The 23,511-nt window shown below is 43.1% G+C and overlaps 2 protein-coding genes across 2 annotated transcripts in view; one reads left to right on the forward strand and one right to left on the reverse strand.

The window, feature by feature from the left end:
* Positions 1-8,559, reverse strand: part of ZSWIM7 (zinc finger SWIM-type containing 7) — a 48,551-nt gene extending 39,992 nt beyond the window's left edge. The window contains exon 1 of the mRNA XM_061561964.1: positions 8,509-8,559. The gene's annotated coding sequence lies outside the window, so the exon portion shown is untranslated. The remainder of the gene's footprint in view (positions 1-8,508) is intronic.
* The window catches only part of UPB1 (beta-ureidopropionase 1), a 30,791-nt gene continuing 14,054 nt past the window's right edge, over positions 6,775-23,511 (forward strand). Inside the window, exons 1-6 of the mRNA XM_061561960.1 lie at positions 6,775-6,999; positions 10,590-10,761; positions 12,033-12,120; positions 14,729-14,823; positions 16,028-16,189; positions 18,165-18,334. Coding sequence (XP_061417944.1) covers positions 6,896-6,999; positions 10,590-10,761; positions 12,033-12,120; positions 14,729-14,823; positions 16,028-16,189; positions 18,165-18,334 — 791 coding nt within the window. The 5' untranslated portion in view covers positions 6,775-6,895. The remainder of the gene's footprint in view (positions 7,000-10,589; positions 10,762-12,032; positions 12,121-14,728; positions 14,824-16,027; positions 16,190-18,164; positions 18,335-23,511) is intronic.

Genomic DNA, 23,511 nt, shown 5'->3' on the forward strand with positions numbered 1-23,511 from the left:
CCTCCTTCTCCCCCCTCCTTCTCCTCCCCCCCCTTCTCCCCCCCCCCTTCTTCTCTCCCCCCCCTCCTTCTCCCCCTCCTTCTCCCCCCCCTTCTCCCCCCTTCTTCTCCCCCCTCCTTCTCCCCCCCTCCTTCTCCCCCCTTCTCCTTCTTCTCCCCCCCTCCTTCTCCCCCCCTTCTTCTCCCCCCTCCTTCTCCCCCCCTCCTTCTCCCCCCCTTCTTCTCCCCCCTCCTTCTCCCCCCTCCTTCTCCCCCCCCTCCTTCCTCCCCCCTCCTTCTCCCCCCTCCTTCTCGCCCCCTCCTTCTCCCCCCCTTCTTCTCCCCCCTTCTTCTCCCCCCCTCTCTTCTCCCCCCTCCTTCTCCCCCCCTTCTTCTCCCCCCTCCTTCTCCCCCCCCCCCTTCTTCTCCCCCCTCCTTCTCCCCCCCCTTCTTCTCCCCACCTCCTTCTCCCCCCTCCTTCTCTCTCCCCCCTCCTTCTCCCCCCTCCTTCTCCCCCCTCCTTCCTCCCCCCTCCTTCTCTCCCCCCTCCTTCTCCCCACCTGCTTCTCCCCCCTCCTTCTCCCCCCCTCCTTCTCCCCCCCTCTTTCCCCCCCCCTTCTCCCCCCCCTCCTTCTCCCCGCCTTCTCCCCCCCTTCTTCTACCCCACTTCTTCTCCCCCTCCTTCTCCCCCCCTTCTTCTCCCCCCTCCTTCTCCCCCCCCTTCTTCTCCCCCCTCCTTCTCCCCCTCCTTCTCCCCCCCCTCTTCTCCCCCCTCCTTCTCCCCCCTCCTCTCCCCCCCCTTCTTCTCCCCCCTCCTTCTCCCCCCCCTCCTTCTCCCCCCCTCCTTCTCCCCCCCTTCTTCTCCCCCCCTCCTTCTCCCCCCCTCCTTCTCCCCCCCTTCTTCTCCCCCCCTCCTTCTCCTCCCCCCCTCCTTCTCCCCCCCCCTCTTCTTCTCCCCCCTCCTTCTCCACCCCCCTCCTTCTCTCCCCCTCCTTCTCCCCCCCTCCTTCTCCCCCCCTTCTTCTCCCCCCTCCTTCTCCCCCCTCCTTCTCCCCCCCCTCTTCTTCTCCCCCTCCTGCTCCCCCCCCTCCTTCTCCCCCCTCCTTCTCCCCCCCTCCTTCTCCCCCCCCCTTTCTCCCCCCCCTTCTTCTCCCCCCTCCTTCTCCCCCCTTCTTCTCCCCCCCTCCTCTCCCCCCCCACTTCTCCCCCCCCTTCTCCCCCCCCCTTCTCTCCCCCCCCTTCTCCCCCCACCCCTCCCCCCACAAGCAGCTTCTAAGAGATTCTAGATTTGAAGCTTTCGTGACTGTAAGGATTCATACTCTTAGGTTTATTCGGTAAAGTCACGTAGGTAAAAAAGAAAAAATAATAGAAATATTAATGGAAATAAAATAATAATTAACGACGATTTTTTATTTTTATTTTACCTACGTGACTTTACCGAAAAACCTAAGAGTATGAATTCCAAGAGATTTCCTAATACTCACTGGCTTTTTAGTTTAGTGCTTTCTATAGCTATTAATTCACACGTACGCGTTACTTTTTTTACACGCCACAGGAATTCACGTACGCAGCACAAAATTGTTGCTTAGTACAAGCATACAAACTGACAGTGTTTGCATGATATAGGCATACATATTCTTGGTTATTTCGGTAAAGTCACGTAGAAGGGAAGCAATAAAATAATAAAATGATAAAACAATATTTATATATTTTATTATTTTATTGGGAAACAATAAAAGAATACAAATATAAAACAATATTAATATTTTAATATTTTAATAATTTTATTGAGAAATAATAAAAATATCAAACAATATTTATATTTTTATATTTTTATTATTATATTGTTTCCCTTCTACGTGACTTTACCGAAAGAACCAAGAATATGAATCCCTGCAGTCCCGAAAGCTTTAAATCAAAAATAGGCATACATGTCAACCCCTTATCACAGACCAATTCAGACCTTATTGGTCACCCCGTGCCCCTTATACATCTCAACGTTCATCCTACAAAGTCCCATCACAAGGGAGAAACACAAATAGACCGTATTGAAACGGCTGTACGCAGTATTGACCTGGAAACTCAACTTCTCTGAGCAATAATACGGGAATTGGTTATAGCAGCGGTTCCCAAAATTTTCGAATGTCCAAATATTTCGCAGACCACCACATGCTTACTCCAAGTTATATTGAAATTGTACATTTCCTTGGTTAGGATACTTTTTTTTTCTGCCTCAAAAAAATATTTATATTCTTGGTTCTTCGGTAAAGTCACGTAGAAGAGAAATAATAAAATAATATAAAAATATTAACCAATAAAACAAATTCTCACGACGTTTGGACTGCAACACAAGCAATCATCATCAGGTGTGAAATCATCATCAGGTGTGAACATTTCTTGCTGTGGATTTCACACCTGATGATGATTGCTTGTGTTGCAGTCGAAACGTCGTGAGAATTTTGTTATTGTTTAATATCTTTATTAAATTATTTTATTACTTATCTTCTAAGTGACTTTACCGAAAGAACCAAGCATATGAATCTCTGCAGTCACGAAAGCTTTAAATCAAAAAATATTTATGTTTTAGAGAATGAAATGTGTCACGAGACATCTGCACCATCTGCACCACCCTGCAGAATGTCACCCCTTTTCAACGTTTCTTCCATCACAATAAGTTAAGACGTCTGCAAAGAGGTCATCACGTGCAAAGTGATAGCATAAGTGGAAAAAGAGATCGTAAAGCAATTACCTTGAATATAAAATTGTAAGTGTTAAGGCGGTTTGAAGCGGATGAAAAAACCTAGACAAATCGTGAAAGCATTAGGCTTTCCTGTCTCTACAGTGGGAACAATACGTGACAGTAAACAATACGTGATAATAAAGAAACAATAAAAGGTTTTCAGCAGCTTCACCCTTAAGTTCGATTACGTTGTGTCGCCGTAGAAGTGATGGAAAACGTGTAAATTATGTTAAGTATTTGGATCGAAGATCAGAGCCAGCGTCAAGTACCGATAAACAACAATATTGCCAGGCGAGAAAGCCAAAATGTTGATTTAAAGCGTGAACATGGCAAAAACTCACAAGTGCAAACTTTCTGTGCTAGTAACGGGTCGTTTCTGAGATTTAAAAGGTGTCATTGTTGGCATAACGTTGAGATAATGAGTGATGAAGCTGCCGGTGCTGATACAGACAGGGGTTTATATTCTTGGTTCTTTCGGTAAAGTCACGTAGAAGGGAAATAATAAAATGATAAAAATATAAAACAATAAGAACATTTTCTTGCTGTGGATTTCACACCTGATGATGATTGCTAGTGTTGCAGTCGAAACGTCGTGAGAATTTTTTTTTTATATTTATATTATTTTATTATTTACCGAAAGAACCAAGAATATGAATCCCTGCAGTCACGAAAACTTTAAATCAAAATTCAGACAGGGGTTTGTTAAGCATCCTGAAGCGCTGAGAAAACAATCTAAGAAAGCGGGCTACACACCTCAACAAGTGTTTAATGTTGACCAGACGTGTGACTTTACTGCCAGCGAATGCCTGGCAATACATTTATTTCTGAGGGAAGACAAGGCTGCGCCAGGGCTTAAAGGAGCCAAAGATCGCTTGAACTCTTCTTCTGGGGACGCAATTACCGCACGGTGATTTTAAGTTGAAGCCTACTTAATGACCTTAATGGTCAACCATTCTAAAAAGTCCCCAGGGCTGATGAAGGGCCACTCCAAGACCAATGTCCCGATGATTTGACTCCGATTTTTTTTCACAAACTGGTTCTCTACGTTTTTTTGTTTTCCTACTGTTGAAAGGTACTGTGATAAAAAAAATTTAAACAAAGGCATCGCTCAATCCTAGACAATGCCCCATGGCAACCCAGTCAATTTAGACGACCTGTCTGAACAGTCTGATAATGTGCGGGTCGAGGTACCTCCCTGAAAACACAACGGCCTTGATTCGGCCTTATGGATCACAGAGGCGTAATCGACACCTTCAAAGGCGCATTGGCTGAGGAATACTTTTCGCCTTCTGATGGGAAGGATAAGCCTACAAGTAGGCAGTTCTGGCGAAACGACGACACTACCAACACCGTGGACAATATCACCGAGTGGCAGAACGAACTGAAATCATCGACTATGAGCGGTGCTGTGTAAGGCGATTTGGCCCGAGTGTGTTCACCATTGTCGTGGTCTTCCCACAAACAGAAACCAATCCACAAATTCAACAAAACATTGTGACCCTCGAAAATGACGTGGGGTTTGCAGGCGTCGTAAAAGCTGATCTGGATTAGGTGCTGCAGTTCCATGGAGAACACCTGTTCGAATGACGGGAAACTATGAAAAAAGAAGAATAGGTTTTACCCTTTCTGGCAATAAAACAGGAGGTGATAAGATTTCAAATGTCAAATAGAAACATTTAGCAAGGAATCATGTCTGCATTAACCACACGTACTTGTGGTGAACATGCAAACAAAAACATGCTCTGATCATATATTGCATTGTCTTTCAAATGGATTGTCCTACACCAGAGACAGCCATCTTTAGGGCCTTGTCCTCACCAGTGTCAGAAACAGAGAAGCAACGCCAAAAGGCAGGCCAATGTCAACTTGATTCCTGTTTGGTTCTAGATTGAAGCTTTCGTGACTGCAAGGATTCATACTCTTAGTTTTTTCGGTAAAGTCACGTAGGTAAAAAATGAAATTAAAATTAATAAAAAATAAAATAATAAAAAATCACGACGTTTCGGAGGCAACACAAGTCTCGGTCCCACCTGATGACGGAGACTTGTGTTGCCTCCGAAACGTCGTGATTTATTACTATTTTATTTTTATTAATTTTAATTTCCTTTTTTACCTACGTGACTTTACCGAAAAAAATAAGAGTATGTATCTGTTTGGTGCTTGAACATTTTGACACCTGTTTTATTTCCAGAAAGGGTAAAACCTATTCTTATTTTTCATACTGTGATACTGGCAAAAAAAGGTCCTACGATATAGAAGGAACTAACTGGTGATGTGGCTGGAAACAATAGCGATGCGGCAGGAGGAGAGGAGGGTGAGGAAGCGCCATCCATCCCACTCGTGTTTTGAGGCAGGTTTGCAAATCTTTACAAATCCACTGCACAAACCGCTTCACGCGGTGATCACAATTCTTGGTGCCGTTTTATTTCGCGACTTATTTTGAGTATGCTCAACTTCTTTCGCACCATACGTAGGACACCAATGTTATCGTAAAGGCATATTTTCTATTAAATAGTGATTTAAAATGGTCTGCTGCATTCTCAAGTGTGGTTTTATTACGTCTTGAAGGGATACATCTCCAATTATATCACGAAAGTCAATGGGGACATTGGATTCGCGATACGGAATTTCAATTTGCGGACTTTTCAGAAAAGTCGCTGTCCCGTGTATTGAGGGATTTACGCAGTGCCGGATTATCCTAGTAGCAAAAGTAACACATGTAGCTACGGGCCCCACACTTTCAAGGGCCCCGCGCTAAATGCTTTCAAGCGATCAATTCCGGTTCAGTGATTCAGCACTTGCTCTATTACTATAGTACTATACTGCCTTCAATTTTTATGTACGACTGCAGTAGCAAAAGTAACACATGCTACGGGCCCCGCACTTTCAAGGGCCCTGCGCTAAATGCTTTCAAGCTATAAATTCTGGTTAAGTGATTCTGCACTTGCTCTATTACTATAGTACTATACTGCCTTCAACTTTTATGAACGACTGGGTGTTTAAGGTTAGCGATTTGTCATATTATCTGGCTGTATAGCAAATGAAAAATACAATTACTTTACTATGCAAGTAAAACATTTACGTGTTTTAATATTTTTAATTTATTTAGGGCCCCTTTATAACATGTGCTACAGGCCCCGCACTTGCTTAATCCAGCACTGGATATACGTATACAGATGAATCTCTATCAGTGAGACGATAAAAACAAATGATCGAGCGTGTTTTCGATCTTGAAGTGACGGCTAATGGTGAACGTGTAGCTTGTTTCGACTTATTTAATACTTCTCAGCTCAAATGGTGCCCTCCAGCCAGCCCAATGCCAGATGCCTCGTGTTGCACTTTGTCAACCAGTACATTTGGACTTTGCCATTAAACACAAACTCCAAACGGTTTACTTCACATTCTTACATAACATACACGACGGTGTAGTGATGTACCATTACTGTATAACCAAGTCGTGCGTGCGCGTGTGTGTACCAGGCATGGTTAAACGTTTAACAGAATTTGTATTGAAGAGCAAGAGACAGAGAAACGCGACTTTTCTTTTTATATAACCAAAGTTTTAGCCCTTTAACAACTTAACAATCTCACAATAGCATCCTGGACCCGGGTCTAGGCTTCCCGGCGTACAGATTTCGTACTATATACGCGCTTGGAATGATATATTCCATCGTCCGCATAAGGGGCCGTCCATAAATGACGTCACGCAACCAGAGGGGGTCAGACATTTGTGACGATGTGTGCCGAGAGAGGGGGGGGGGGAGAGAAATGTGACGTCACATCAAAATGCGCAACTTTAAATAAACATAGACAACACGTTCTACTTAATTAAATAGACTTTTTAATAAATGTTTACTCCTACAACATCAAAGTGCAGCGCCACATTAAATACACACTACAATGACAATAGTTTAAAGCGATTTGAAGCATGTTTTATTTTTATTTAGGGGGGGGGGGCAGAGCTTTGTGACGTCATATTTAAGGGGGGGGGGGTCTGACTTGTTGTGACGCCGTGTGACGAGGGGGGGGGGGTCAAAAATCGTCCAAAATCGCGTGACGTCATTTATGGACGCCCCCTAAGGCACGTTTGGCTATCGGGGTTATATTTAGGACAGCGCTTATGCGCTCTGTGAAATCTCGACTTTGAAAAAAGGGGCCGTGGTTTTTTTTGTTGTAAATGGCGGACGCGGCGATCAAGAGTTTGGACGAGACGCTGGAAAAGTACATTCCTGCCCAGGAGCTGGCAGAAGTGAATCGGATCCTGTACGGGCGACAACCCAAGTGAGTTTGGAGATGAGGAGTAATGTTCGCTATTCGCACAATCGCCAACAACGCACGCGCGTTTTTTTCGAAACACGGCCGGTTCAGTGTTTGTTGATGGCTGCGGTGGTTTTTTTCCCCCTTCTCTCTCTCTCTCGTGCATGTCTCTCTTGAGAGAGAGGGAGAGATGCATGCACGGTCATAGTAATGTGGAATGTCCATCGCTGGCTCAGGGCTGGACACAGGGGATGAGTATCCGCCTCGATGCGCACGTGAGCAGGAAACCACTTTTGACTTACTCTTAGGTTTTTTCGGTAAAGTCACGTAGGTAAAAATAAATAAGAAAAATAAATAATTAAAATACTAGAAATAATAATAGAAAGAAAATAATATAAAAATAAAATATTTGTTAGTTTGTAATTTAAAAGATAATGATTATTTATAGCATCTTAATATTTATTTATTACTATTTATGAATCCTTGCAGTCACGAAAGCTTCAAATCTAGACTCACTTTTGACTTGTTTTGAGAGTTGATGTATGTTGACGCTTTGAGTGCAGTTGCTTTCAAGTTTAACAAATCCCCACACTCAGACATAAACTTGTGGAATTTGTTTTATTGCAATGGCAGTCGCGTCGAGTTTTTTTTGCACGTTAAAGTGAATTGCACACGCCGCGCAGACGAACTCGCGATGAAACTTCATGTTGGAATTGGCAGCACGGCTTTTCTGGGCAAAATCAAAGGGCATCTGCATGCTTTCGTTATTGATGTAATTTCCACATTCCTATGCGGGGAAACAGGCTTATCTATAGGATGGCCAAGATCGACTTCCACGGACAGGATTAATGTACCCTGGAGAGATGATGGGCTTATTGCCCCCAAAAAAACATACATTTGAAAAACATTACAAATTTAACGGTGCAATTTTAACAATGTTCACACACATCTCCCTTGCAATGTATTGCCAACGAGTTAAGTCATGAACAGCCCCTCAATCAGTGACTGTATGAAAGGAGAGGTTGCTCCTTGTTGTTGTGCACGCTGTCTAGAACAACCCCGGCCCATCTCCTACGCATTTCACAAGTAGTGACTAATCCCATATCTGCATTTCCCATAAATATGCTAAATTCCTCTTGATATGCAAATTCTTTTATCAAGGCGCTCTTCCCCCTCCAACCCAGCTTAAATATACGCTCCAAGCCTGGTGGTGTTTCATTCAGACGCTGTCTTCCCGACAGACCTGCTCTTCACCTGAGGACGGTTGCTTGCGTTGTGGCCGAAACGTCGTGAGAATTATTTTATTATGTTTTATTTGTATTACTTCCCTTCTACGTGACTTTACCGAAAGAACCAAGAAGATGAATCCCTGCAGTCACGAAAGCTTTAAATCGAAATAGAACAACCCTCCCAGAATATCTGTGTTTGTGTATTACGTAGTGATAATGACGTTACAGCTCTTTGTTAATAAACTGCTGGATGAAGGCCTCTCCACAAGTTATCTGTAATGGGGGTTGTAGGACCATACTTTACCATTGCTTGTCAGTCCAGGTTGGTCAATGGGGTGGGTGGCCCACGACTCTCTCAAGTATTACTTGCCACTGATGTTAACCAGGGCTGAGTTTCAAACGCTGGTTTGCCAGGTTCATAGTGCGGTGCACTAACCAGTGTCGCACTGCATTGCACGTGATTGATTTTATTACATCTATTCATTATTTCTAAGCAGAACATTTTTCTAAGCCTTGGTAACTGTTGTTTTTGCTGGTCAGCAGTGAAGATAGCCATTGTGCTGTCAAACATTCACTGGCAAATCAAAGGCCAGTTTGATAAGAATTATTTTCTTCTCTTATGCTTATTTTAGAGACACACTTAATCATCATCATCATTAGACCTCCTTTGACAGTACCAAAATATAATAATAGAGTTTCCCTCTTTTTTCTGGCAACAAAACTGAAACCTTTTTACAAGAATTCATGTCTGCATTAACCACAATACTTGCAGTGTGTTTTTGTTTGCATTTCAACTGCAAGTATTGTGGTTAATGCAGACATGAATCCTTGTAAAAAGGTTTCAGTTTTGTTGCCAGAAAAAAAGGGGAAAACCGTATTATTACGCTTAATCATGTTGATGTAACCGTAGACAATTTTTAACTATGCTGAATGGAGTGGATATGTTTTAATTTATTTTAAGGAACATTTATGCTCGAAGCTTGTTAATGTCCAAATGAACATTGGACAGTGCTCATTATTCATAGCGATTCGGAGCCCGTGGTGTATAGTCCACATATCCATCGCAGGGATTGTTGTTACAGGAGCTCTGTTGTTTTACCACGAAGTGATACGGTATTATTTTTCATGACTCTGTCGGGATGATGGGCTGAATCGTCTACCGATGTACATTTAACTCGCACTCATCTCAAATCTGTGAGTCAGACCCTCTACTGCAGCACCACGTTTAAAGGCAGTGCAGTAAATTACAAACACATTTATAAGCAAACAACGCATAATATACCGACAAGTGTTTTTTTCCCATGCTCATCCAGTTACGTGGTTTGTAAAATATATGTTTATATTTTTTTCCCTTTTATCAAGTTTTTTGCAGTTGTGTTATGAGCATCACGTCACGAGACTAAGAATTCAGAACTCTCGCACAGGTTTGGAAATGGCCCACGGAAGCAGATTTTCGTGACTTTGTCATCTAAACACTTTCCCAGGTGCCTTGCTACAGATAAATATTTGTCTTATACGTCAGTCAACCCAGTGTTTATTTAATTATCAGAGCTGAAACTTAGCAAAATTACGTGAAAATCAAAGTTAATTTGAGGGGTTTTTTTACAAGTCGTTAGTGGTCAACATTACTGGTCACGGAAACCTGGATTGAACACGGCAATCAGCAGTTCCGGTCAAGTACTCTTACCCCTTATCCGCCTTGCAACTATTATCAGCCATGCTCTATCTGCAGCGGAATGAATGCCTCCCCCAAGCCATCACCATCCATTACAGTCATGCAATGCAAAAATCCAGAGCATCTGCAAACGAGCCAATCTCATTGCTTCCTGCCCTTGATGGCCATCCTCAGGGGTGCATTCCTTCTTTGGCTTCCACTCCATCGTTAGTTGTGATCACCAGACTTTGTCCCTTCCTAACGGCGTGTGCAAGCCCACTTACTTTTCTTACGGTTTGCATAAATGTCTTTAACTCTGGCATGCTCTCTGATCGACCTCTTTCTTACGGGTTCAAATTGAACAACGTGTAACGGAAACTTTCGAGAGCTGCAATGTTTACGCCATTGGAACCTCATTTGCCAGTAAAAAAATATGATAATAGTTTTTTTACCCTTCTATCTGGCAACAAAACTGACAACCCATGTGAGACTAGACTCTAAGGAAAGCTGTCTTGGGTGTGGACCAATCAACTTCAAGGACAGTGCATATATTATCAGAGTTATGTTTTTTGTTTGCATTATGGCTGCAGGTATTGTGGTCTATACAAACATGACTCCTTGTAAAAAAAAGTGTCAGTTTTGTTGCCAGATAGAAGGTTAAAAAAACAATTATCAGCTGCAATGTTCTTAAACGGATCTCGCTCTCCACCTCTGCGTTGCATCCAACCCAGGCCTCTAGATGTCCCGGTTGCAGCCCTGCGCCTGGCGGAGGTGGGAGGCTTCGAGCTGCGAGCCTTCACCATCGGTGCCGCCCCCGAGCAGCTGCGGCCTCCCCGTCTCGTGCGCGTCGGGCTGATGCAGAACCACATCGTGGAGCCCACAACGGCACCCGTGGCTCAGCAGGTATAACGATCCCAAGCCACACGATGACCACAACAGCATCAGCAGAAGCAGCCAATGTTATCTTCTTGGTTCTTTCGGTAAAGTCACGTAGAAGGGAAGTAATAAAATAATAAAAATAAAACATAATAAAATAAAATAATATAATAATAATATAATAATTATTTTATTTTATTATTTTTATTTTTATTATTTTATTACTTCCCTTCTACGTGACTTTACCGAAAGAACCAAGAAGATGAATCCCTGCAGTCACGAAAGCTTTAAATCGAAATTCAGCCAATGTTAACTGAGATACCTTTTTTTCCCATTGTACAACCGAGCCACGCTGGGGGCCTTGCTAAGCCGACCAGGCATGAGTCAGGAAGCGCCAGGTTTTTCCACTGCAGAAGCCGAGCCATGCCGTCGACGTCACGTGCAATGACTATGTCAAGACTCAAGTAGATACTGTGTCCTCAGTGTACTGACTTGACGTTACACGCAATGAATGGGTTATTCCCCTCATGCCTGGCCCTGCTTGGCCCCTAGCGAGATTCAGATGTCGTGTCAGGCCAGTGTATAACTGATTGGTTCTGACTTGGCATGGCAAATTTGCACTGGCTCGGCTCAGATGTGTCAGTGGAAAAGGGATATGCATTTCCGTGATGTCTCCATGATGTTGTGAGGCCAGTTGCACTTTAAAATCATGCCGTGAGGTGAAAGCTCCCTCAGTTCTTGCGAAAGACCCATGTGTTACGTTTTATTATTTAACCGATTCGGTGACTGGCCGATGTGACCCCTTGCGATTCAATGAAATGTTCCGATTTGGGGCCGTGATTTAAATTGAGAATGAATTATTTTTTACATTGTGGTAAATGTAGTGGTCTCTAATGACTACATGGGTAAGGCGAAACCCATTACATACACCAACTATGAGTCTAACATTAGTGATTCTCATGTGGATGCATGGCGAATGTAAGAATATTTTTTTCCTTATTGATGAATAGATTCATCTGTTGAGAACATCCTGTTGGTATTTTAAATTTCCACCACTGGCTTAGAATTACAAATAAGAGATGACCACCATCCAACGTTCGCTTGAACAAAAGATGACGGAGGCCGCCGTGATGCACAGCTCCCCCTGTATTGCACAGCGCTAGATATGTGATTGAATGTAGATGCTGTATAACTACAAATCGCATTGCAAATTGTATGAGGGTCTGAATGTGGGATTGAGTTGACCTTTCACGTGCTTGCTGTACCTGGCGGGGGTGCTGCGTGCGTGTGCTTGGCAGGTGTCCGCATTGCACAAGCGTCTTGCGAGCATGGTGGAGGCGGCCGCCCTCTGCGGGGTGAACATCGTTTGCTTCCAGGAGGCCTGGAGTGAGACACGCAGGCAGAATCACTCGCCGCGCAACGTAACATGACGTTACCGACATTTCCTTTACTATGCATATTCTTAGGTTTTTTCGGTAAAGTCACGTAGGTAAAAACATTTAAATTATTTTATTTTTATTAATTTTAATGTTTTTACCTACGTGACTTTACCGAAAAAACCTAAGAATATGAATCCTTGCAGTCACGAAAGCTTCAAATCTAGAATTTCCTTTACTGTTTCAAGTTTTTATTTATTAGGTGTAGAGCCCTGTGAGCCATGCGGCTCTTGAGTCCGATGCAACCGCAACAAACAAAATATGAACAGAGAACATCTTAAAGCGACGACGCACAACAGAAACATCCTGGAAAAACCAGCAAATCTTCCAGAAAAAAAAACACTGTATTACAACGCTGTGTGCAAAAATCCCAATATGATGCAAGTCAAACAATAACAACCATAAGACATAATAATAGGGTTTTTCCCCTCCTTTCTGGCAACAAAACTGAAACCTCCCCACAAGGATTCATGTCTGCATTAACCACAATACTTGCAGTCAAAATGCAAACAAAAAACACACTATGATAATATATGCATTGCAGACATTAATCCTTGTAAAAAGGTCTCAGTTTTGCCGCCAAAAAAATGGGAAAACCCCTATTATTATATTTTGGTACTAAAGGTCGAACAGGAGTTTTTGATATCTTTGGCAGGCCTCGCATTAACAGACACTTTGGCGTCATCTGATGCTTATACGAATAATAATAATATTAGTTCATAATTATTCTTGCATTCAGGTGCTAAAATGAGAAACAGTGTGGCCAGGTTGAAAATATGCCCCTCGAGTATCAGATTTGTGCGGCTAAGGCAATTGTAGCAATGGATAACTATCGTTTGCAGGCCGTTTTGAAGTGGTAGGCCTGATGTGGCTATTGGACGTAGGTTCTCCCAGCCCTGGTGTAGAGTAAATGTTATGGATTCTGGTGACTAGTATGTGTATGACCTTCTGTTGATACTGGAAATGTGAGGTACATTAAATATTTAAATTATAAGCATAGGTATATGGATACTAATTTCAGAATCAAGTCCAAGATTAGGGTTAAGTTTTGGGCACTAGTTCATGATTGAGGTATGTTGAATCCTGCTTATTTGCGAAACCAATACTTTTGCGCATATTATTTCGGCTAAACGAATGTTCACATTGGGTGTGACCAATCACAGCACTTGAAGAATGCATGTTTCCTTTCATTGAGACGTAAGAATGTGCGAGATCTACATTCATTTTCATTTGGCAAACCCTTTGATGGATTCTCCTCAGTTCTCCAAGTCAGGGTACCAATTCTGCCTCAAGGGCAGAGGTTGAGGGTAAAGGTGAGTCTTTTTTGGCAGGGTTAAGGCCAGAGATTGCACTGAAACGAGCGAATGAACCGCGCTATCTGTACTGGCGGACGGAAAGCAATTTTACGCACCGATTGGCAGCGGAAAGTGGTGACCTGCTTCAAGTTAGCTATGTCAATCATTGGATTCATATAGATTGGGAGCTTTCCATCCAATAACTTGGGAGCCATGCATATTCAGCATGGCTCTCAGTGGCTTCTGCTGCAGTAAATCAGCTTTTGCTGCAGTACATCAGGCAGCTTGGCCATTACATTTTCAGAGTGAGTGGCTAGGAGGGCTTGGTGGTATGACCTCCCAGTTTTATGTTGGTTTCTATGGCTTATTTCATCCGAACGTTTCAGGCCATTGATGAGTAATAACCAGCTCGGCTGGAATATCTGAGGTTTTTTTGAGTATCGTGCCACCTTTACAGAGAATGCTAAATCAGTTGTCCACATGCTACTTGTAGACATAAACTAATGCTTTCAGATTGCAAGCAGCATATCATTGCATTTCTAAATCATGATACAACTTTTCATAATGTGGTGTACAATTTTCCTCTGAATTAGGAGCACTATATGCCATGCTGCCAGGAAATGTAATTCGTTATTGAGATGGCTGCGAGGCTCAGGGGTCAGAGCACTTAGCGGCCACTGATGAGATTATGGGTTCAAATCCAGGTTGCCATCAGTGATTAAACTGGGTTCTCAATAGTAAAAGGGTTGATGGTCTCAGTCTGGTCATCAATGACAGCACGTACACCAAAAAACAAACAATTAAATTACATTTTTCACTTAAGTTGGTGAAATTCCAGCATTGATAATTAAACAATTTGATTTCACTGTCATGTGTTGAAAATGTATCCGTAGTTGGAAATATGGGAAAGTACATTTCTCCGCTTAGTGCACTGTGTAATGTATGTATCTATGTTGAACTTCTTTCGCACCGTACGTAGCCAACCGTGCTGATCGGAGGTGCTATGAAAATTGGTGGCCCGAGTTCAGTCCTGGCCACATGTAACATCAGAGTTGAATATCTGAACTGGTTATGGGCTTCCGTTAGGTCAACTCAGCCTTAAATTAAACACTGGGGAAAGAAAGGCGATCGCGTGTGCTGTTGGCCACATCTCCCCCTCGTGTGCCATTCCGGCCTTCATAGGCTCTCAAAAACAGCACCTGCCCCAACGGTCTGTGAGAGGGTGCACAGGGGATCTTTGTTTTTGATGTTTTTTTTTTCCAGCCATGCCATTTGCGTTTTGCACCCGGGAGCGGTTACCTTGGACTGAATTTGCCGAGTCTGCCGAGGATGGACCAACCACCCTCTTCTGTCAGGAGGTACACCTAATGAACAGCGTGTACGTTTCTTCAGCGCACTGCTTGCACGAAGAAAGTCTAACGTTTAAGTATCGATACTCTTTATTGGTGGATGAAACGTTCACCAATTGACAAACATTTATCTGGAGCATGTAATAACGGACAATTAATACAGGTAGGAACAACAGTTCCACACTGCCCACCAGGGATTATTTGTCGATACTCTTTATTGGTGGATGAAACGTTCACCAATTGACAAACATTTCTCTGGAGCATGTAATAACGGACAATGAATACAGGTAGGAACAACAGTTCCACACTGCCCACCAGGGATTATTTGTCTGTCGTTTATAGCCCCTCCCAAACATGTACGTTCCCGGATTGGTTGAAGTGTGTCACGTGACCGCGAGCTTTATGTCGTGCACGAATGCGCTGTCCAACCAAGTTCCTACTTGCCCACTCCGAAGAAATGTGTTTGCCCCCGAGTATAAACAAAGGTCACGATGAAATTATACTATTTCAGTATCATTTTTTTTTTGCTGCTGGATGGAGCCATGGTGCAGTGGTTAGCGCACTGCGCTATAAACCCTGAGTTTGATTTTCAGCCACCGCATCAGTGGTAAGTGATGGGCCCCATCTTGCAGAAAGCCGCCCTGTTCAGCGTGGTGAAATATGGTCAAACAACACGCATGATCGACGCGACGTGGGAATGCCTTGATTCATTCGTGAATTGACTAAGGGCTGTAATTTAAAAACTGTTATTCTTCCCTGCAGTTTTTTGAGTTGGAGAAATTATTTGTCATGGAATTGACGTTTAAGTGCGTCTGTTGGAGAATATAGCCGTTGTACTGTTTATGAGTTTACTTTTTTTTTCCTGAGTGACTTTAAATAATTTAGCATTTCTAACACAAGGTATTCTGGGAACCAAAGTGAGGTTTAGGGTACAACGTGATCATGTGCTTGCCTCCGAGTATATTCAGACTACTTTGACTTAATGCCGATTACACTGAATGTGGAAGAATGTCGAACAATTCGTACACAACAAAGCCTATCCATTTGTCATTTCACATCGGAAAATCCTTTCGTGTCCAGAAAATCAACTGGCCATTCGTTGCAGCGTGCTGTCTTTGAGATAGATGCATCGTTTTGTAATTTTGCAATGCCTTAAAAAAATCCTGGCTTTTCCTTCCAAATCCTTGCGGCACGCTCGTGCATCACGTCACAGCTGGCACGTCGATACAATGTGGTGGTGGTGTCTCCCATCCTGGAGAGAGATGAAGTGCATGGCGACACGATCTGGAATACGGCCGTGGTCATCTCAAACTCTGGCGCCGTGCTTGGCAAGACGCGCAAGAACCACATCCCTCGCGTCGGCGACTTCAACGAGGTAACATCTGCAGAATACGATGCCTTTTGATTCATCATCGTCAGACGCGATCTAGCCACTGCTGGATGAAGGCTTCCCAAAGCCCTCGTCATCCGTCTTGGTTTTGCAATGCAAACGTCTATCTTGAAAAACTACGTACAAGTACATGTCGGGTGTGTTCCCTCCTTTAGCTGCCATTCCATTGTTAATCTTGGCCACTGGTCACCGTCCCTGCTAGCGACCTTTCCTGTTCAAGCAAACTTGCTTTTGTCAATAATAGTTATGATGTCTATAACTTGGATTCCAAGTATATAGCGGATACACTCAGGTGGCATCTCAGCATCATCCCAAGTACAGAATGGCGACCTTTCCTCGAACAAGCACTCGCAGAATCGTGCTTACATGGACCCCAGACTATCGACGGGAATTACACTTTAGAGACGGAAAGACAAGTGCATGGCTTAGAGAACATATATGCCTTGTCATAGTCTCAAAACTAAATCCCTCGTGATCTAGCCGTGTGTAGAATTTGTCTACAAATCGGAGCTGGCGCGATGAAATCCGCTCGTGTGCAGCTGCTAAGCGGATTGTTACATCGCACCGGTGGCTTCGTGCCACCGGTGATCACGAGCAGTCCTCATTGCTTGAGCATAGAGACTGACTCTTTGGGATATATGTTGCAGTGAGCTGATGAGGATCCACAATCGGCGTTATCATTGGCCTGTTACAAATGCTCACGGATATCATCGTTTTGGACGATTTACACTGCTGCAATTTAAGACGCGCCCACATTTAATGGCTGAAATTAAAATTGTTATTTCTACCAAGATTCATATTCTTGGGTTTTTTCGGTAAAGTCACGTAGGTAAAAAAATTAAAGTAAAATTAATAAAAATAAAATAAAAATAAAATAAAAATAAAATAAAAATGAAATAAAAATAAAATTTAAATGAAATAAAACTAAAATAAAAATAAAATAAAAAATCACGACGTTTCGAAGGCAACACAAGCTTCCGTCTTCAGGTGGAACCGTCACAGCATGCTTGCTGTAAGACGGAAGCTTGTGTTGCCTCCGAAATGTCGTGATTTTTATTTTATTTTACTTTTATTAATTTTAATTTAAAAAATTTACCTACGTGACTTTACCGAAAAAAACCCAAGAATATGAATCCTTGCAGTCACGAAAGCTTCAAATCTAGAATTTCTACCAAGATATTTATCTTATAGAACAGCATTGCATATGTCTGTTTCATTAAAAAAATATTCCCTTGCAGTAGCTTTTTATGGGAAATTGTATTCATTAGTTGGTAATTGCTATTAAAAATGAGCTCACTGAAATATAACAAAGAATGCAAACTTTATACTGCTTTATGTTTTTACGTTATGTAATCATTCGTTTTAAGATCATTTTAAGTTTCCTATTTTGACCGTGTGCTGTTCATCCGACTCTATATCACAATGTGTACTTTACTGATTTCATGATCCAGGTTTTGCTTGGAATATAGAAATTTAGTGGAGAACTTTGGTTCGAATCCAGGCAGCTGCCTGTGTTTAAACCGTTCTCAAATTGATGGTCCCAACCCAATCAGAAGTGGCTGCACACACAAAAAAACACCCTCCTTATTAAAGTTGTTTTTTGCACTTGATTGGCTAAATTCCGTCTCTGAGAATTAAAAACATCGGTTTCACACGCCCTCTACTGTGTGCATTTTGTAAAAAGGTCACGAGGCATTTTGCAGAAGTTTTGTGAAAATATGGCATGGTGGGTCATTTCTAATACAGAGGGCATTCTACTGTGTGGGATTTTCGAATAGATTATTCATCCCCATGATGTGATACCAATTAAAAAATATATATATAAACTGTAAAAAAAAACTTCAAACATATAAACGAGACTTTTAGTCCCAGTGGGTTCTCTCCTGGTTTACAAAAAAGATCTGAGCATCTCCTTTTCTAACCTCTTTCCCTTGCGTGGTGGTGGTCATGCCGGCCAAAGTCGACATACTACATGGAGGGGAACACGGGCCACCGCGTGTTCCAAACACAGTTCGGACGCATCGCCGTCAACATCTGCTACGGCCGCCATCACCCGCTCAACTGGCTCATGTACGCAGAGAACGGTGCCGAGATCGTCTTCAACCCCTCTGCCACCATCGGTGGGCTGAGGTGAGCTCAAGATCTGACCTTTAACACCACCAACCTGGCCACATTGAGCCAAGAAGAAGCACATGCCAGAGGTCGCAACCGGGTACCCGATACCCGTACCCTACCCGATACCCGGCTACCCGTACCCAGCCGGGTACGGGTATGGGTAGCCGTTTGCGACCCTGGTGCGGCCGGGTACGGGTACGGGTAGGCCGTGAGTCACTGGTGAGTAACCGTTTGTCACTCATTTCGGGTAGGGTACGGGTAGGGAACGGGTACCCGTACCCGGCTGGGTACGGGTATGGGTACCCATTTGCGACCCTAGTGCGGCCGGGTACGGGTAAGGGTAAGGAATCAAAACCCGTTTGCGACCTCTGGCACATGCATGCGTTATTGACTCCAGCATTTCATGAATGATGGAGCAAATTCGTTTTTTAACGTTTTTTTATTGATGTGATCTCATGGTTCAGAGGTTAGAGCAATTATCTGGCACTATTGAGATCCTGAGCTTGAATACAGGTAGCTGCCTGTGATTTAACAGGGTTCCTAAAGTGTAGTCAGCAAACTAAAAACTATACTAAAACTATTTTTATTTTACCAGGTCACAAATGATAACTCAACGAAGTGGCTTAACACGTGCAAATTCATAGCAGCTAAATACTCAGCCTGATCACCAATGCCTGGCCACAATAGCCATCGTATTAAATGTCATCCTGTACTTAACTCGGTTAAATCCCAGCTCTGAGAGTCAGAATATCGATGTGACTGTTTTTCGCGACAAAAGTTACTCTCGTGTGGCAGAGCGGGTGGGAACGTGCTGCCCTCTACTGTGTGAACCAGGCCACTTTTTAGGGATCTCGGAGGGAACTGATATCCACCACGATGGGCAGTTCTTCAGCATGAAGAGTTGCACTGCTGTGTCTCGTGACATGACGCCGAAAGAACAATAAAGGATAAAGTTGGGTTAAATTAAATAATTATAATAAAAGACATATTCGCAGCACCTTTGTTTTTGGTAAATGTAACTTACTTTAAGATAGTGTTGTTGTTGTTTTAAATTACTTCTCTAACAGAAATAATTTTCATGACCTTAGTTGTCGTGCAGCAACTATACGAGTAAACTGTATCCTGGCAAGTTATGGTGGAAAAACCAACATAGAGTCTTTGCCATTTAACACGGAGCCTGCATTCCTTTGAAGATAAATAGCATTCTTAAATCATCCAGGCACTGCTGGCTTAAACACCAGCTGTTTGATCCTAAGGTGGTGTACATATTTAACTACGGCAGAAATACAAGGCACAACAATCGGGCAGTCGATTGACTTTCTGTGTTTGGCCCCCCCCCCGATTTTGTTGGTTGACCTCTGAAAGGTCGGTCAGTGACAGGACTCGGGGAAATGTCTCAGCTGCTGAGACCACAGTTTGGAAGAAAGTTAGTCATGTTGGGAAGTAGAAACGGACAAGCAAATTTTGTGCCGGTGGCGCACACCACTGGAAAGAAGGGGGAGGGGGAGTAGAGTCAAGAATGCCATTTATAGGAAATGAACAGGAAAGGAACGAGATAAGAGAAATAAATGGAAAATAAGAGGACATCTTACGGAAAGGGAACAGAGAAACGGGACCAAACGGGACCAAAGGGCCTCGGCGATGCTGCTCTGAGCAGCGTCTGTTCTCACAGTGGGCGGGAAGAGGGGAGGGATTCAGAGTGGGGGTGGCCACAGAGGTCACGCAAATTTACGCGAGGCTTAAGATAATTTAGATATATAGATGAACATACAAATCGTGAAGCAGTTCCAGTGGTCCGGCAAATGCTGCTGGAGCATTCTTTTTCGAATATAAACCCATCGCGTTAGTCGATTTCCTTTTTTTGATATGTATTACACTGAGAATCGTAACTCGAACGTCGAATGCACATAATGAATAAATTTGATATTATTGCAACATCTCACTAATTTTTGAACCCAAGATATCAGCAGTGTGTCTAACCTCCGAGTCATAAGGCCACCACCTAGCAGTAATCAACATTTGTTATCCCTGATCTGGGCATCAACAGTCTTGGATCTCCATCTATTCCTGTCCCTTGTTTTTTCTGTTAACATTATGCACTTCATATTCTTGGATCTTTCGGTAAAGTCACGTAGAAGGGAAATAATAAAATAATAATTTAACATTCAATTCTCACGACGTTTCGGCCACAACACAAGCAGCCGTCGTGAGAATTGTATAGTTGTATTTTTATTATTTTATTATTTCCCTTATACGTGACTTTACCGAAAGATCAAAGAATATGAATCCCTGCAGTCACGAAATCGAAATTATGGACTTCATCTTTCCTTGTGAACCAAACCACTTCATCTTGGGCGTTTTCTCCCCAGCTACTCACATGCTGTGCGGTATCCAATTTTTAAAATGACTTTCTTACAGAATTATATAAAGTGGCCTGAGAGTTTTTGGCTTTCTAATTTCATTACTGTCAATGTCAGACAAATACAGCTCTTTATATATAGCCCTGTTACAGAGTATGGATTCACTTAAATAATACTGTCCAGTTGGGTTTGTAACGCCATCATCAAATGTCGGCCCTGAATTCAGTTACGCTCAAAAATAACATACTTGTAACTTGATGTGAAAACGCATGTATGTTTAAAAAACACATTCACAGTTAAACTTTCCAGCCAATACTTGGTCATAAATATATATATATACACACAGTAAATACATGCATCATCAACCGTGATCAATTCACTGCTGGATGAAGGCCTTACCCAAGCCGTCACCATGTTTCACTGCGTTGCAAATGTAACGTGTTCCGGAGACACTTGTAGATGTAACTTCTTTATTACAACACAACACTCCAACAGTCCTGATACTCTGTTACAGCCTAGGTACACAGCCTAGCTACACAGCCTAGATACTCTACTCTGGCTACGCTCTGGACTCGCCCTCACAAGGTCGTAGCGTCGGGAGTTCCAGAGTCCCACCACTGGCTCTCACAGCATCCCAGGGTCTTCAGATGGCTGGTCGTGGGTCTTGGGTCTTGAGTTACAACTCGGCCCCGATCGTCCAGAGAGCTCTCCTTTTATGCCTGGTCCAACGAGGGGTGGGCCGTGTGCGCCACCAGACATCCCACAGAGCACACACAGCCCCCCCCCCGTTGGCGGCGCCCAGGGGATTACGCGCCTGGGAACTCAACGCCTGGCGCCCAGAGGCTTAAGCGTCTGGACCCCCTGGGAACCCAGCGCCTGGCGCCCAGAGGCTTAAGCGTCTGGACTCGCCTGGGATCCCAGAGCCCCCAGCAGCCCCTCCCTTCTTATGTCACTACACAAATGAAACAAACACACGTGGCACCTGCACACGAGTTGATTTCATTGCTGAGTCTTTACGGTCAACGTTCTCTCTCCATTCCTCGACGCGGTACTATTCACACAAATCAATACGGTTGGAACAATTACTGTATGTGTAATATATATACACACAGAGTGTCTATATTACTAGGCTGCCCTCGTGACAACTTAACTTTCCTGATGACCAAGCATGTGTGGGTGTTGTCCTGAACCCCATCCAGTGCAGACTGAGAGAATGTTCGAAATTATGTGTACGGTCGTCTGCCAAGTTTATCTTACTTGTGGAAAAGTCAGCGTTGTTTGACTAAAACTTTTGTTTAGAATTATATTTATGCGTGTTGAAAGCTGCTGTGGTAGTATGTTCAGGGCATGTGAGATATAAGCACCGTTGATGTCAAATAAGGTCACAGCGTATTAGTTCATAATCAACGTGGAGGAGGAGTAAGTTTGTGCCCGTCGTCATGATCGTCCTCGATAATTATATACTGTACGTTTCCACTCATGGTAAAGCTTCACAAAATGCATGCTCACCGTCGTTTTGTTGGAATGATAAAAAAAAATGCTTGCACTTTTATTTTCTGCTTGAAATTAAATGCAAACAAGCTAAAAAAATACCTGCTAGGCCTTGAAAACATTAATTTTTCATTGTTTTTTTAAAACAAATCTCAAGCCTTAGGTCATCAAGCACCTGCTGATAGTGTGCATGAAGCAGCTTTGCATGATAACTTTGATGCCACATTGCCTCCACAATAAACCCATATTAAATAGATTTATGGACTATTTAACTTAAGTGCAGATTTTATGTCTAAAACACAGACCAAACTGCTTGACGTAAATGCCTTTTGCAGCACATCGATGGGGTGCGAGCTAAAAAAGTTAGATGTTCCACTGCTTCTGTTTAAGCCTTTATTTTAATTTGGAATGCTTCCCTTACACAATACCGCAATTCTAATTCATCATTGGGCACGATGGAGCCACTGCTGGATGAATCTCAGGACGGTCCGATATTGGAATATTTGGCCATTACATTGATGAGTGTTTGGTATTATGTGGGAAAAAATAGGGGTACGTGGAAAAAACCCACACATTCAAAATGCCACTTATGTACGTTGAACTTCTTTTGCACTGTACACAGCTAACCGTTCTAATCGGTGGTGCGGGGGAAGAACTACGAACCCAACGCAAAAAGCAGTTCTAAGAAAATTAGTTTTCGATCTAGATTCATAATCCACAGACAGACAGGAATTCAGTGAGAAGAGCAAATCTATCTGTGGACCGCACCCGGCGTTTTACTGGCATCTACTGGCCACCTCGCGCTCTCACAGCCCCACACGAATAGCACCTGTTGTTTTTCGATTTAATGCTTTCGTGACTGCAGGGATTCATCTTCTTGGTTCTTTCGGTAAAGTTACGTAGAAGGGAGATAATAAAATAATAAAAATAAAACATAATAAAATAATTCTCACGACGTTTCGGCCACAACGCCAGCAGCCGTCCTCAGGTGGAGAGCAGGTCTGTCGAGTAGACAGAGTCATTCATTCTCAGTGGAACATCTACTCGACAGACCTGCTCTCCACCTGAGGACGGCTGCTTGCGTTGTGGCCGAAACGTCGCGAGAATTATTTTATAATTTTTATTTTTATTATTTTATTATTTCCCTTCTACGTGACTTTACCGAAAGAACCAAGAAGAAGCACTTGTTGTTGTCACGTTGAGAGTCACACGAACACCTACGCTTCACTGTGTTTATAATTACAGCATTCGTATTAATGCCACTGAGTATACATTTCCTACAATAGGTCTGTGATTTTCAACGAAACCACTTGATGATTATTGCGTGCTGCACATTTTATC

Source organism: Lethenteron reissneri, chromosome 28 (assembly GCF_015708825.2).
Source record: "Lethenteron reissneri isolate LAM-NWPU_2019-01 chromosome 28, ASM1570882v1, whole genome shotgun sequence".
Taxonomy (NCBI): Eukaryota; Metazoa; Chordata; class Hyperoartia; order Petromyzontiformes; family Petromyzontidae; genus Lethenteron; species Lethenteron reissneri.